This window comes from Myxine glutinosa, chromosome 13 (genome assembly GCF_964187855.1).
Source record: "Myxine glutinosa chromosome 13, kmMyxGlut1.1, whole genome shotgun sequence".
In the NCBI taxonomy this organism is placed as follows: Eukaryota; Metazoa; Chordata; class Myxini; order Myxiniformes; family Myxinidae; genus Myxine; species Myxine glutinosa.
The window spans coordinates 39,738,499-39,751,627 of NC_136273.1; the positions used below are offsets into that span (position 1 = coordinate 39,738,499).

Genomic DNA, 13,129 nt, shown 5'->3' on the forward strand with positions numbered 1-13,129 from the left:
CAATAAATGATGGAGGCTCAAAGATGAGCAAGGTGACAGAGGAAAATGGCAACAACTCCACAGTGGGGCCACGGGTACACACTAGGTTGGGGATGATTGAATGGAAAAAAAGAGAGCGAGGGGGAGAGGAGGAAACAGTAACCTGTAAACAAGAGGTAGAAAAGATCACGAGTTTGGGGTACAGGCAACAGGAGATGGCGGTGCATTGCAATCTGAAGCCGTGGAGGGAAGCATGGGACAGCAAAGCATCCACATACAGGAGAAAAGGAGAACAAGAGAGCTGAAGTGAGAGAAAAGATTGGATTTGGGGGATTTAACCAGGAGGGGGTTGCTGGAAGAACGTGTACACCCTGGAGTAGATAAGGAGGGTCGGATGACTGAGATGGGAGGGAGCCAAACCAGAGGAAAGGCATTAAACTCAAAAATACAATTGAACACAAATGCGTTGATGGTGATGGATATGCTTCCGCCTGCGTTAGATGTCAACCCACAGTTACATTTGGTGTCAATTAGAGGTCACATGAATTATCAATGGTCACATAAGAGGGGGAGAGGGAGAGAGGGAGAGAGGGAGAGAGGGAGAGAGAGAGAGAGAGAGAGAGAGAGAGAGAGAGAGAGAGAGAGACAGAGAGAGACAGAGACAGAGACAGAGAGAGAGACAGAGAGATAGACAGAGAGAGAGGAGGTAAAAGAAAAGACAACATCAAATGTTTCTCACTCGAGTTATGGTCTGCAAAACGATTCTCACAGGGCACATGACCTTTGACCTTTTGAACCCAAAATTTAGCCAGTTCATCATTGCGTTGCAGGACATGCTTGTGTGACAGTTGGTTGAAATCCTTTTGGTGGTTCTCAAGTTATCATGGTAACAAAGAAACCCAATAATGGACGCAGGGACGACCCAAAAACATAACGCCTCTGGCCTTCGGCTGCGGAGGCATGAGAACAGGAAGTCCACCGACATGTTTGCCATGAGAGAGAAACAGACAGTGCCATTCAGCCTCATTGTGGAAGATTCAAACAATGTTAAAGAGATTTAGATTACGCAGAATCCAGGGGAGATATGCGATTGTGGGGCGCCAGCCCGTAAAGGAGAGTAGCCCTCCATTGAGCTGTCAACATAGGCCTTGTAGATTGTGAGTACCAACCTCTGATTTTTGGGGGGATTTTTTTTTCAAAAAACGACTTGGAATAAATATGGATGCCCAGTCCATGGCTGGATTTGGAGGCGAGCTTTGCTATGTGGTCAGCCCAGGAAAGGTCATGGTCGACGGTGAGGCTTCCAGTGGATGGCCATGGAAACAGATACGTGGGTTCGTTTGATTATCATTCTGGAGTGACAGGGTGAGACTGAGATTTTCCAGGATCGAAGGACCTGTTCCATTTATCAGACCAATGTCGAATCATTTCCAGATCAACAGAGAGACACAGCTGTCTGCCTAGCAGAGGGATTTGAAGCATCACCATCACCGTCAGCAACAATGTGGAGTACTCTGCAAAAAGGAAGAGAGGGGTTTCCAGAACATCATTTAAAATATTAACGTCACTGGAAAGAAAAAAAAAAACAATGTTTATTTCATAAAGGAGCGTTTTTAAAATTCATGGGAATGAAAAAGAAAAGCTTTCGGACATGCAAGGAGGAAAAGATCAAGATTAAAGGGTCACCGATGCAAACGAAACAATATTTTTATTTACATCAAGCCGAAAGCACCCGGCGTTGCCCGGGTTCTTTTTGAATAAATTTACTACTATAATTCAGCTCAGCTTTTAATTGCGAAATGGGCCCAGCCCGGCCAAAGCGGCCTCGTGACCAAGCCTATAACCTTCCCAGGGCCCGTCCCGACATTTTTAGTTCTTTTTGAATTAATTTACTACTATAATTCAGCTTTTACTCGCGGCCGTAGAAGATTGACTACTATAATTCAGCTCAGCTTTTAATTGCGAAATGGGCCCAGCTCGGCCGAAGCGGCCTCAACCAGCCTCGCCACCTAGCCACCTAGCCTATAACCTTCCCAGGGCCCGTCCCGACATTTTTAGTTCTTTTTGAATGAATTTACTACTATAATTCAGCTTTTACTCGCGGCCGTAGAAGATTGACTACTATAATTCAGCTCAGCTTTTAATTGCGAAATGGGCCCAGCCCGGCCGAGGTGGGCCTCGACCGGCCTCGCCACCTAGCCTATAACCTTCCCGGGGCCCATCCCGACATTTTTAGTTCTTTTTGAATGAATTTACTACTATAATTCAGCTTTTACTCGCGGCCGTAGAAGATTGACTACTATAATTCAGCTCAGCTTTTAATTGCGAAATGGGCCCAGCCCGGCCGAGGTGGGCCTCGACCGGCCTCGCCACCGAGCCTATAACCTTCCCGGGGCCCGTCCCGACATTTTTTGTTTTAGAGGTTTCCTCCTATCTTTCACCGTTCAGGAGATTAGCACGTGTAAACAAACAAACAAACAAACAAAAACTTTTCTTTTATATATAGATAGATAGATAAGATATGTAGCAGTATGAACACTCAATTGGATGAATTTCGATAAACAGAACACTTGGTGTGTTGCCCATGTTAAGTCGGGCTTGCTGGGGGTGAGTGGGGTGGAGTGGAGCAAGTTAAGCTTTGGGAGATTGGGGGGTGAGTTGGAAAGTTAAGGTTTGAATGGGTGAGTAAGTGTGGCTGCTGTATTTGGAAATGTGGGTGTGTGTGTGAATGAGTGGGGCAAGCGACATGGGTGAGAGGGTAACTCTACTTATCTCTCTTGGGGTGAGTGGGGTGAGCATGCACGGTGCTGCTCTAGTTACGGTGGTATCGATGGATTCTGGAGCGAGTGCGGCAAGTGGGATAAGTGAGTTGGGTGGGATATAGGGGAATGGGTGAGTGGGGCCGTTCTAAATATTTACCTGTGGGTGTGTTGAGAAGGGTAAGTGGAGAGAAAGACGGAAGTGGGGAGAAGTGGTAGGGGTGAGTGTTGTGGGTGAGTGCGACTGCTCCAGTTATCTCGCTGCGTGTGCGTGGTTGAATCGAACTGCTGCTTCTGGACATGCTGGACATGCTGCTTGCTGGACTTGCTGCTTCTGCTTTCTCAACAATGGATGGAGGTCCTCAAAGCCAAACAGGAAATTAGAGCTGTCTCCCTTGACATTTCACGTGCCTTCGATACTGTCTGGCACCCCGCTCTGCTCACCAAACTCTCCTCCTTTGGTATCCATGGTAATCTCCACGCATGGCTGGCGGACTTCCTCTCTGGTCGTAGTCAACATGTGGCCCTGAATGGGTTTCTCTCATCTCCTCTTCCTGTTCAGGCTGGAGTTCCCCAAGGTAGTGTTCTGGGCCCTGTGCTTTTTCTGGTCTTCATCAATGATCTCTCTGACTCTCTTGAAAATCCTCTCTATCTCTTTGCTGACGACTCTACTCTCTGTCGCTCCATTCCTCGTCCCTCAGATCGGCAGTCTGCAGCCTCCTCACTCTCTGCAGACCTGGACAAAATCACAGACTGGGCAAACAAATGGAACATGTCTTTCAATCCTGATAAATCTCACACTCATACGATGTCTCTCCAAAAAGACCGACTGGAAAACCCTCCCATCCACTTTCTGAATAATCCTCTCCAAGAAGTTCTGTCACTCAAGCTTTTGGGTCTCACTATTTGCCATGATCTTTCCTGGGAAAACCACATTTCAAATCTGGCCTCCAAAGCCAGTCGCCGACTGGGCATCCTCCGTCGTGCGAAGTCCTTCCTTGGCACACCTGAGCTCCTCACCACATACAAGGCTTTCATCCGCAGCTCTATGGAATACTGCTCTCCCCTCTGGTCTGGTGCTCCTGCCTCACACCTAGCTCGTCTTCACGCTGTTGAAACCAAAGCGTTCAGAATCATTGGAATCTCCCGCGATGAAGCTAACTCCAAGGGCCTTTCACTCACTCACCGCAGGCAGGTTGGTGGTCTTTCCGTCTTCTACCGACTCCTCTCTGGCCTTGCCCCCCCAGCTCTCTCTGGGCTCTGTCCCCCCAAAATTCCTACAGGTCACACAAGATCTGCCTGCAACCCTCTTATGGTTAAACTGCCAAAATCAAGACTTTCTGCTCACCTTCACTCCTTCATTCCTCTTTTCTCCCGCCTCTGGAACAAACTCCCTCACTCTCTTCAATCCCACTCCACCCTCCAGGTCTTTAAAACAGCTGTTCACCACCATCTCTTATCCTCCCCCATCCAAAACCTTGATCTTTTCTACCCCCGCTAATTTCGGTCCCCTTGTGTTTTATACCTCCCCCCCCCCTCCCCTTCCCACGCCTCCTGCCCCCAAGCCCTCTCCCTCCCACACTTCTCCCTGCTCTCAAATGTTGTGGTTGTGTGCTTCCCCTTCTCTCCCCATCTTGTCTTCCGCTCCCTCTTTTTGTATATTTTGTTTGTCTCGTTGATTTGTTTGTGAAATAAATGTTAGCTCTTTCACGAGCCTCGATTCAGTATACAAAAACAAAAAAAAAAAAAAAAACTTCTGGTGATCAAGATAAACTCAAGAGTTGTTCAAAATTGGGAAGTCGGACCAGGATGGTGGATACAAACAGCTGGCAATCTCTTGAAACAACTATTTTGATGTGAAAACAGCTTTAAACATCCAAAAGTTTCAGCAGACATCCCAGTAACTGAATAATATAAAATATAATATCTTATACAATATAATACAATACTGGATACACTAAAAAGGAGTGGAAAACTGTGTAATACCCCCAAGGGTCGACACAACAGGATCGAAAGGAGTCGTTCGCATATTACATCCAACAGGAGGAATTGTCTCTTCTCAATCCCAACACATAGGATGTAACCAACCCTGAACATAGGATGTAACCAACCCTGAACATAGGATGTAACCACCCCTGAACATAGGATGTAACCAACCCTGAACATAGGATGTAACCAACCCTGAAAATAGGATGTAACCAACCCTGAACATAGGATGTAACCAACCCTGAACATAGGATGTAACCAACCCTGAACATAGGATGTAACCAACCCTGAACATAGGATGTAACCAAGCCTGAACATAGGATGTAACACCCATGAACATAGGATGTAACCAACCCTGAACATAGGATGTAACCAACCCTGAACATAGGATGTAACCAACCCTGAACATAGGATGTAACCAACCCTGAACATAGGATGTAACCAACCCTGAACATAGGATGTAACCAACCCTGAACATAGGATGTAACCAACCCTGAACATAGGATGTAACCAACCCTGAACATAGGATGTAACCAACCCTGAACATAGGATGTAACCAACCCTGAACATAGGATGTAACCACCCCTGAACATAGGATGTAACCAACCCTGAACATAGGATGTAACCAACCCTGAACATAGGATGTAACCAACCCTGAACATAGGATGTAACCAACCCTGAACATAGGATGTAACCAACCCTGAACATAGGATGTAACCAACCCTGAACATAGGATGTAACCACCCCTGAACATAGGATGTAACCAACCCTGAACATAGGATGTAACCAACCCTGAACATAGGATGTAACCAACCCTGAACATAGGATGTAACCAAGCCTGAACATAGGATGTAACCAAGCCTGAACATAGGATGTAACACCCATGAACATAGGATGTAACCAACCCTGAACATAGGATGTAACCAACCCTGAACATAGGATGTAACCAACCCTGAACATAGGATGTAACCAACCCTGAACATAGGATGTAACCAACCCTGAACATAGGATGTAACCAACCCTGAACATAGGATGTAACCAACCCTGAACATAGGATGTAACCAACCCTGAACATAGGATGTAACCAACCCTGAACATAGGATGTAACCACCCCTGAACATAGGATGTAACCAACCCTGAACATAGGATGTAACCAACCCTGAACATAGGATGTAACCAACCCTGAACATAGGATGTAACCAACCCTGAACATAGGATGTAACCAAGCCTGAACATAGGATGTAACCAAGCCTGAACATAGGATGTAACACCCATGAACATAGGATGTAACCAACCCTGAACATAGGATGTAACCAACCCTGAACATAGGATGTAACCAACCCTGAACATAGGATGTAACCAACCCTGAACATAGGATGTAACCAACCCTGAACATAGGATGTAACCAACCCTGAACATAGGATGTAACCAACCCTGAACATAGGATGTAACCAACCCTGAACATAGGATGTAACCAACCCTGAACATAGGATGTAACCACCCCTGAACATAGGATGTAACCAACCCTGAACATAGGATGTAACCAACCATGAACATAGGATGTAACCAACCCTAACCATAGGATGAAACCAACCCTGAACATAGGATGTAACCAACCCTGAACATAGGATGTAACCAACCCTGAACATAGGATGTAACCAACCCTGAACATAGGATGTAACCAACCCTGAACATAGGATGTAACCAACCATGAACATAGGATGTAACCAACCCTGAACATAGGATGTAACCAACCCTGAACATAGGATGTAACCAACCCTGAACATAGGATGTAACCAACCCTGAACATAGGATGTAACCAACCCTGAACATAGGATGTAACCAACCCTGAACATAGGATGTAACCAACCCTGAACATAGGATGTAACCAACCCTGAACATAGGATGAAACCAACCCTGAACATAGGATGTAACCAACCCTGAACATAGGATGTAACCAACCCTGAACATAGGATGTAACCAACCCTGAACATAGGATGTGACCAACCCTGAACATAGGATGTAACCAACCCTGAACATAGGATGTAACCAACCCTGAACATAGGATGTAACCAACCCTGAACATAGGATGTAACCAACCCTGAACATAGGATGTAACCAACCCTGAACATAGGATGAAACCAACCCTGAACATAGGATGTAACCAACCCTGAACATAGGATGTAACCAACCCTGAACATAGGATGTAACCAACCCTGAACATAGGATGTGACCAACCCTGAACATCGGATGTGACCAACGCTGAACATAGGATGTGACCAACCCTGAACATAGGATGTGACCAACCCTGAACATAGGATGTGACCAACCATGAACATAGGATGTAACCAACCCTGAACATAGGATGTAACCAACCCTGAACATAGGATGTAACCAACCCTGAACATAGGATGTAACCAACCCTGAACATAGGATGTAACCAACCCTGAACATAGGATGTAACCAACCCTGAACATAGGATGTAACCAACCCTGAACATAGGATGAAACCAACCCTGAACATAGGATGTAACCAACCCTGAACATAGGATGTAACCAACCCTGAACATAGGATGTAACCAACCCTGAACATAGGATGTGACCAACCCTGAACATCGGATGTGACCAACGCTGAACATAGGATGTGACCAACCCTGAACATAGGATGTGACCAACCCTGAACATAGGATGTGACCAACCATGAACATAGGATGTAACCAACCCTGAACATAGGATGTAACCAACCCTGAACATAGGATGTAACCAACCCTGAACATAGGATGTAACCAACCCTGAACATAGGATGTAACCAACCATGAACATAGGATGTAACCAACCCTGAACATAGGATGTAACCAACCCTGAACATAGGATGTAACCAACCCTGAACATAGGATGTAACCAACCCTGAACATAGGATGTAACCAACCCTGAACATAGGATGTAACCAACCCTGAACATAGGATGTAACCAACCCTGAACATAGGATATAACCAACACTGAACAGAGGATGTAACCAACCCTGAACATAGGATGTAACCACCCCTGAACATAGGATGTAACCAACCCTGAACATAGGATATAACCAACACTGAACATAGGATGTAACCAACCCTGAACATAGGATGTAACCAACCCTGAACATAGGATGTAACCACCCCTGAACATAGGATGTAACCACCCCTGAACATAGGATGTAACCAACCCTGAACATAGGATGTAACCACCCCTGAACATAGGATGTAACCACCCCTGAACATAGGATGTAACCACCCCTGAACATAGGATGTAACCACCCCTGAACATAGGATGTAACCACCCCTGAACATAGGATGTAACCACCCCTGAACATAGGATGTAACCAAATTAGTCATTATTATTCGACCGATCGTCATGATGATTACTGCAGTCGAGAGGTCTGGAGGATTGTGGACCTTCCAAACCACCTGTAAATTACAGATTACAGACTGGAGACGGTGGTGTGGTGTGGAGCCGTGACACGTGACGATTACAGAGGAGACGGTGAGGAGCCGTGCCACGTGACGACTACAGAGGAGACGGTGTGGAGCCATGACACGTGACGACTACAGAGGAGACGTTGTGGAGCCATGACACGTGACGACGACAGAGGAGACGGTGAGGGGCCGTGTCACGTGACGACTACAGAGGAGACGGTATGGAGCCATGACGCGTGACGATTACAGAGGAGACGGTATGGAGCCATGACACGTAACGATTACAGAGGAGACGGTATGGAGCCATGACACGTGACTACAGAGAAGCTGGTGTGGAGCCATGACACGTGACGACTACAGAGGAGACGGTGTGGAGCCATGACACGTGACGACGACAGTGGAGACGGTGAGGAGCCGTGTCACGTGACGACTACAGAGGAGACGGAATGGAGCCATGCCACGTGACGATTACAGAGGAGACGGTATGGAGCCATGACACGTGACGACAGAGGAGACGGTGTGGAGCCGTGACACGTGACGATTACAGAGGAGACGGGCTGGAGCTGTGACACGTGACGATTACAGAGGAGACGGTGTGGAGCCATGACACGTGACGATTACAGAGGAGACGATGTGGAGCCATGACACGTGACGATTACAGAGGAGACGGTGTGGAGCCATGACACGTGACGACTACAGAGAAGACGGTGTGGAGCCATGACACGTGACTACAGAGGAGACGGTGTGGAGCCATGACACGTGACGACTACAGAGAAGACGGTGTGGAGCCATGACACGTGACTACAGAGGAGACGGTGTGGAGCCGTGACACGTGACGATTACAGAGGAGACGGTGTGGAGATGTGACACGTGACGATTACAGAGGAGACGGTGTGGAGCTGTGACACGTGACGATTACAGGGGAGACGATGTGGAGCCATGACACGTGACTACAGAGGAGACGGTATGGAGCCATGACACGTGACTACAGAGGAGACGGTGTGGAGCCATGACACGTGACGACAGAGGAGAGGGTGTGGAGCCATGACACGTGACGATTACAGAGGAGACGATGTGGAGCCATGACACGTGACTACAGAGGAGACGGTATGGAGCCATGACACGTGACGACTACAGAGGAGACGGTGTGGAGCCGTGACACGTGACGATTACAGAGGAGACGGTGTGGAGCCATGACACGCGACTACAGAGGAGGCGATGTGGAGCCATCACACGTGACGATTACAGAGGAGATGATGTGGAGCCGTGTCACGTGACGACTACAGAGGAGACGGTGAGGAGCCGTGACACGTGACTACGACAGAGGAGATGGTGTGGAGCCGTGACACGTGACGATTACAGAGGAGACGATGTGGAGCCGTGTCACGTGACGACTACAGAGGAGACGGTGAGGAGCCGTGACATGTGACTACAGAGGAGACGGTATGGAGCCATGACACGTGACGATTACAGAGGAGACGGTGTGGAGCCATGACACGTGACGACTACAGAGGAGACGGTGTGGAGCCGTGACACGTGACGATTACAGAGGAGACGGTGTGGAGCCATGACACGTGACTACAGAGGAGGCGATGTGGAGCCATGACACGTGACGATTACAGAGGAGACGATGTGGAGCCGTGTCACGTGACGACTACAGAGGAGACGGTGAGGAGCCGTGACACGTGACTACGACAGAGGAGACGGTGTGGAGCCGTGACACGTGACAACAGCGGAGACGGTGTGGAGCCATGCCAGTGACGATTACAGAGGAGACGGTGTGGAGCTGTGACACGTGACGATTACAGAGGAGACGGTGTGGAGCCATGACACGTGACTACAGAGGAGACGGTGTGGAGCCATGACACGTGACTACAGAGGAGACGGTGTGGAGCCATGACACGTGACGATTACAGAGGAGACGATGTGGAGCAATGACACATGACTGCAGAGGAGACGGTATGGAGCCATGACACGCGACGATTACAGAGGCGACGGTGTGGAGCTGTGACACGTGACGACTACAGAGACGGTGTGGAGCTGTGACACGTGACGATTACAGAGGAGACGGTGTGGAGCCATGACACGTGACTACAGAGGAGACGGTGTGGAGCCATGACACGTGACGATTACAGAGAAGACGGTGTGGAGCTGTGACACGTGACGACTACAGAGGAGACGGTGTGGAGCTGTGACACGTGACGATTACAGAGGAGACGGTGTGGAGCCATGACACGTGACTACAGAGGCGACGATGTGGAGCCGTGACACGGGACGACTACAGAGGAGACGATGTGGAGCCGTGACACGGGACGACTACAGAGGAGACGATGTGGAGCCGTGATACGTGACGATTACAGAGGAGACGATGTGGAGCCATGACACGTGACGACTACAGAGGAGACGATGTGGAGCCATGACACGTGACTACAGAGGAGACGGTGTGGAGCCACAGCACCGTCACTGTGCCACTTGGAGTCTTGCACGGAATGCCAAAGCAATGCATGGCCGTTCGGTGATCGATGGCCGCCTTCCGCAGGTAACAAAATCCCCAGATCGATCACGGGATATGAACAAGTAATAAACTCGGGGACGCGTTATTTGAACGTTCTGATAGATCACGTGCTTCGTGCATAATAGGAACTAAAATGACAGCAATGGGAAACGATTGAGTCGAGAAATGGTATGAATTGCCGTTGGGCGTCATTGCAGCCCCGGTGTAGCGCGCGTCGCGCAGACAACGTCATGGAGACTACCGAACAGCACGTACCTATACAGCACATGCGGCGCGTGAGAGACTCCCTGAGCTCGCGCTCGTCCTCCAAAGGCACGAGCGGCGCCATCGTCGCAAGCTCGGGCCCGAACTGCTAGGCACTTCCTTTTTCGTTCATTCCTTCCTCTTCCCGGACTCCTTACACCCTCCTTCGCTTTCAAGCGTTTTTCCTTCCCCAGCCACATTAGCTTTCACCGCAATATTCCCTCGCCCTGCATCCCCTCCCGCCCCCTCCCTCATCTTGATATTCCATTCCTCATCGTCCCAGTAAATCGCCATTCTCTCTGCCGTAATCAGGTATACATGAAGTCGTGAATCATCCATTTCTTTCAACCAGGTGGCGTAATGGTAATGGAGCCTTCCTTGCAAAGGAATTCACATTATTATGCGTAATGATACGCAGTACGCACTGAATGATGTGATGTGTGTGTGTGTGTGTGTGTGTGTGTGTGTGTGTGTGTGTGTGTGTGTGTGCATGTTTAAATATATATTTTGTCTGTGTATGTATGTGTGTGTGTGTATTTGTCTGTATGTGTGTGTGTATGTATGTATGTATATGTTTGTCTGTGTGTGTATTTGTGTGTGGATGTGAAAAGATCTACATGTCCACCCTCGGTTAAAAAAAATTGTTTACAAGATCGAGGCTCGTGAAAGATCTCACATCAATCACAAAAAGGACAAATGGCCACACAAAACATACAATAAATGGAGCGGGAGACAAGATGGGGAGAGGGAGGGAAGCAAACAAGTACAACAGCAGAAACAGGGACAACCGAAGATCCGTGGGAGGGAGAGGGCTTGGGGAGAGGAGGCATGGGAGGCATGGGAAGGCGGGGGAGGAGGGAGGAGGCATGTGAGGTGGGGGAGGGGGAGGAGGCATGGGAAGGCGGGGAAGAAAGGTATAAAACACATGGACACTGCTATAACTTCCAGGAAAGAAAGAAGTCGGGATTTCAAAAAAAAAGAAGTGGCTCTGGGGTGAATTAACGGGGGTAGAAGAGATAAAGGTTTTGGATGGGGAAGACAAGAGATGGTGGTGAACAGCTGTTTTAAAGACCTGGAGGGTGGAGTGGGATTGAAGAGAGTGAGGGGGTTTGTTTCAGAGGCGGGAGAAAAGAAGAATGAAAGAGTGAAGGTGAGCAGAGAGTCTTGATTTCGGCAGTTTAACCATAAGAGGGTTGCAGGCAGATGTTGTGCGACCTGTAGGAATATTTGGGGGACAAAGCACAGAGAGAGCTGGGAGAGAAAGGCCGGAGAGGAGTCGGTAGAAGACAGAAAGACCACCAACCTGCCTGCGGTGAGTGAGTGAAAGGCCCTCAGAGATAGCTTCATCGCAGGAGATTCCAATGGTTCTGAAAGTTTTGGTTTCAACAGCGTGAAGCTGAGCTAGGTGTGAGGCAGGAGCACCAGCTTAGAGGGGAGAACAGTATTCCATTGAGCTGAGGATGAAAGCCTTGTATGTGGTGAGGAGCTCAGGTGTGCCAAGGAAGGACTTCGCACGACGGAGGATGCCCAGTCGGCGACTGGCTTTGGAGGCCAGCTTGGAAATGTGGTTTTCCCAGGAAAGATCATGGCAGATAGTGAGACCCAAAAGCTTGAGTGACAGAACTTCTTGGAGAGGATTGTTGAGAAAGTAGATGGGAGGGTTGTCCAGTCGGAGTGTGAGATTTGTCAGGATTGAAAGACATGTTACATCAATCATGACATGTTACATTTCAGGAAACGTGTTTATAAACACATCACTGAGGAAAAATACTTGGACAGAAGTGGAAGGAGCAAGCCGACAGGTGACTTACTTTTAACAATCGCTTTAATGGGTGGACCCAAAACTGCCAGTCTAACGGATTTATTTGCCATTCACTTTTGCACCACACAGTTTCTCATTAACAAGGGATTTACGACAAGAAAATAGGTTGGGGAAGAAGAATCACGATTTAATTTTTTTTTTATAATAAATATAATTTTTAAAAATAATAATAACTGATCCGGATCCGTATTCAGCTCTTCACCAAATTGCGGATCTTTACTTGACCGTTAATTGTGGAGAGCTCCATTCCGTACCGAAGCGGAGGTGCCCTCTGATGAGAATCAGCTGCGAAAGGCTGGTGAGGGCGGAACTAAGCGGTGATGCGCCAATCAGCAGGCGTAGTTATGTCCAATCACCTCATAGATCCACTT

At 48.2% G+C, this 13,129-nt stretch overlaps 1 protein-coding gene across 1 annotated transcript in view; it reads right to left on the bottom strand.

The window, feature by feature from the left end:
• The window catches only part of LOC137438859 (plectin), a 230,855-nt gene extending 219,753 nt beyond the window's left edge, over nt 1-11,102 (bottom strand). Inside the window, exon 1 of the mRNA XM_078767346.1 lies at nt 10,949-11,102. Within this exon, the coding sequence (XP_078623472.1) occupies nt 10,949-11,021 (73 nt within the window). The 5' untranslated portion in view covers nt 11,022-11,102. The remainder of the gene's footprint in view (nt 1-10,948) is intronic.
• Between the last annotated feature and the right edge of the window lie 2,027 nt (nt 11,103-13,129).